General features: G+C 31.8%; 1 protein-coding gene across 1 annotated transcript in view; it reads left to right on the forward strand.

Annotated features, from left to right (window-relative positions):
- The window catches only part of LOC119573230 (50S ribosomal protein L27-like), a 5,268-nt gene that overhangs the window by 1,998 nt on the left and 770 nt on the right, over nt 1-2,500 (forward strand). The window contains exon 2 of the mRNA XM_037920349.1: nt 1,414-1,598. Within this exon, the coding sequence (XP_037776277.1) occupies nt 1,414-1,598 (185 nt within the window). The remainder of the gene's footprint in view (nt 1-1,413; nt 1,599-2,500) is intronic.

Raw genomic sequence — 2,500 nt, forward strand, 5'->3', positions numbered from 1 at the left:
AAGATTGGCTGATCTTCTCTCTTCTTTGTTACATGTCTCCTTTATTTTTGATTTGTGTATCATTTACCATAAAAGAAACGTGTTTAAGTTTACTTCAGGGTAACCATTTTTTTTCTTTCTTTCTTTCTTTCTTTCTTTCTTTCTTTTTCTTCTTCGTCTTCTTCTTCTTCTTTTTTTACTGAATCCCTGTACTCCACTAAAAAAAATTCCCGAAGCTCTCAGGAGTAGCTGGAGTAATAGGGACATCACCTCAGTGGGGTGTGGTCACTTAGTAAATAGTTACCAATACTTTCATTTATATCATTTACAATGAAAAATAACAGATTCACACATATTGTAATGCGAGTGATGTGAAACAAGGAATGATAATTGCAAGCTTGGATGGTTGTATGAAACTAAACAATCATCACTGAACTGATACTGATTGCTTTGATATTTATTAACCCCAATAGAGAGGGTTGGGAGACTGTAGCATTTATAGTGTGATGGAGAATTTACATTGTTTCAGTGTGTTCAGTTGCACTTTGAACTCTTACTGAGTAACTGTATCCACAGTAGGGCTACTATATCAAATGATGCTATATATAACCTCCATAATTCATGCTCTTTCAAAAACCAGCAAAGCTCCACTACATTCGCACAGCAAAATAGAGCTTATTCTTATCCTAAACAGTTATTGTACCAATCTTTTAATTTTTTTCAAAATTGTTGTTTGAATTTATATCATACAAGTGAATCACTCTGTTTTGCTGCTGTTGTTAGGGTTTGGTTAAGTACTAAAGATGCATTTGGTAAATCTTATTAACACCCATATCTGTGCCACTGGCTTATGTACCTATGGAACTTCCTCAGAGACTAATAAACTTGCCTCCATATATTCCATAATTACTTAATGATGGAAAAGAAGCTGTAGAACTTCCTGGTAATTTATTCTCAATTCAAGAACCAGTCTAAGCTCTGTCTTGCCAGAATATTATAATGGTTTGTTTAAGTGTTGAAGCCAGAGCAGTCTTTTATTTTGTTATGAGTGCCACAGGAGATTAGTACATAAGATTTACAGTGTGGCTTACCTGAAAAATTACATACTGAAACCTATCTATATTTGCTTATTTTAACAAAGATTATGACTAACTTCACAAAGATTCTGTGCTACACAAAGACTTAGAAATGAATTTTCTATACCATTTGTAAATGTAATGAGTTCAGGTATTTTTGGTTTTAATATAATCATCCCTCCCCTAATTTTTGTCATTAGAAAGGGAGGACTTTTTTATATTCAAAATAATTTTTTTTAATGTAAATTAAGCAATTTCTCATAGCATAATATGGATGAAAAAGACAGTATTTCTAATAGGCAGCTACTGTATTAACCTTCTTTCATGTAAATAGTAAGATGGCCTCTTCATATTGCAGACACAACAGCCAGCTCCTTAACAAGTATTCGTCATGCAAGTAAGAAAGCGGGAGGAAGCACCAAAAACCCCAAAGGCAGACCAAAAGGCAAACACCGTGGCATCAAGAAAGTAGATGGTCACTGGGTGTCATCAGGAACCATAATCGTTCGGCAGTTGGGACTTGATTATCATCCAGGTCTTAATGTGAGTCTAATTGCTTGAGTAGTAAGTTAAAGGATTTTGATCAGGGATTTCACTAACCAAAAATCATTATTGTAGTAAAAATAATTATGTTTGTTATTTCCGACGTCATACGGTTTGTAAGACAAGAAGTGGGATTGCTGTGATGTGTCAGTCATGAAACACTGAGCAAAAATTCATGTAGAGTGGAATTTTCACATGAAAATTCTGTTGAGAATCATGCAGATATTTGTGAATTGAATTGAATTTACAATTTCACAACTGTTTCACATCACTGCATCCTGCTTTAAAATAAGTCATGTTTTGAGACCACCATTGCATTACATTTTTTTCTTTACCAGTGTTTTATGAAGGAAAATAAGTAGTCTGTCAAGTATATATGGTCATTGGAGAAATTCCTTACACCTTAAATGGCAAGACCCATTCCAAATGCTGTTAGTTATATATGTGGATATGCACTCTTTTTATTACTATAATTTTTATATGACCTTTCTCAAAAAGTATATTTATGGAGTGAATTTTTATTTTGCATGCATTAATTTCTTCATTTATCTGTTTACAGTGTATTCATCTAGTGACTTGTTTATTTTTCTAAAATTCAATGATAATAAGAAGAGAGAGGCCAAGACTAGACTGTGAAATTGCAGTTTTTTTCTAAAATATATGTGTATGCGTATATTGGCTATATATGTAAATGTATGTGTATATTCTGTATATGTGTATCTATATCTATATGTATATATGTGTGTGTGTGTCTCTGTCTGTCTGTATGTATGTATGTATGTATGTATGTATGTATGTATGTATGTATATATGTATATATGTATATATGTATATATGTATATATGTATATATGTATATATGTATATATATATATATATATATATATATATATATACATATAT

This window comes from Penaeus monodon, chromosome 5 (genome assembly GCF_015228065.2).
Source record: "Penaeus monodon isolate SGIC_2016 chromosome 5, NSTDA_Pmon_1, whole genome shotgun sequence".
Classification (NCBI taxonomy): Eukaryota; Metazoa; Arthropoda; class Malacostraca; order Decapoda; family Penaeidae; genus Penaeus; species Penaeus monodon.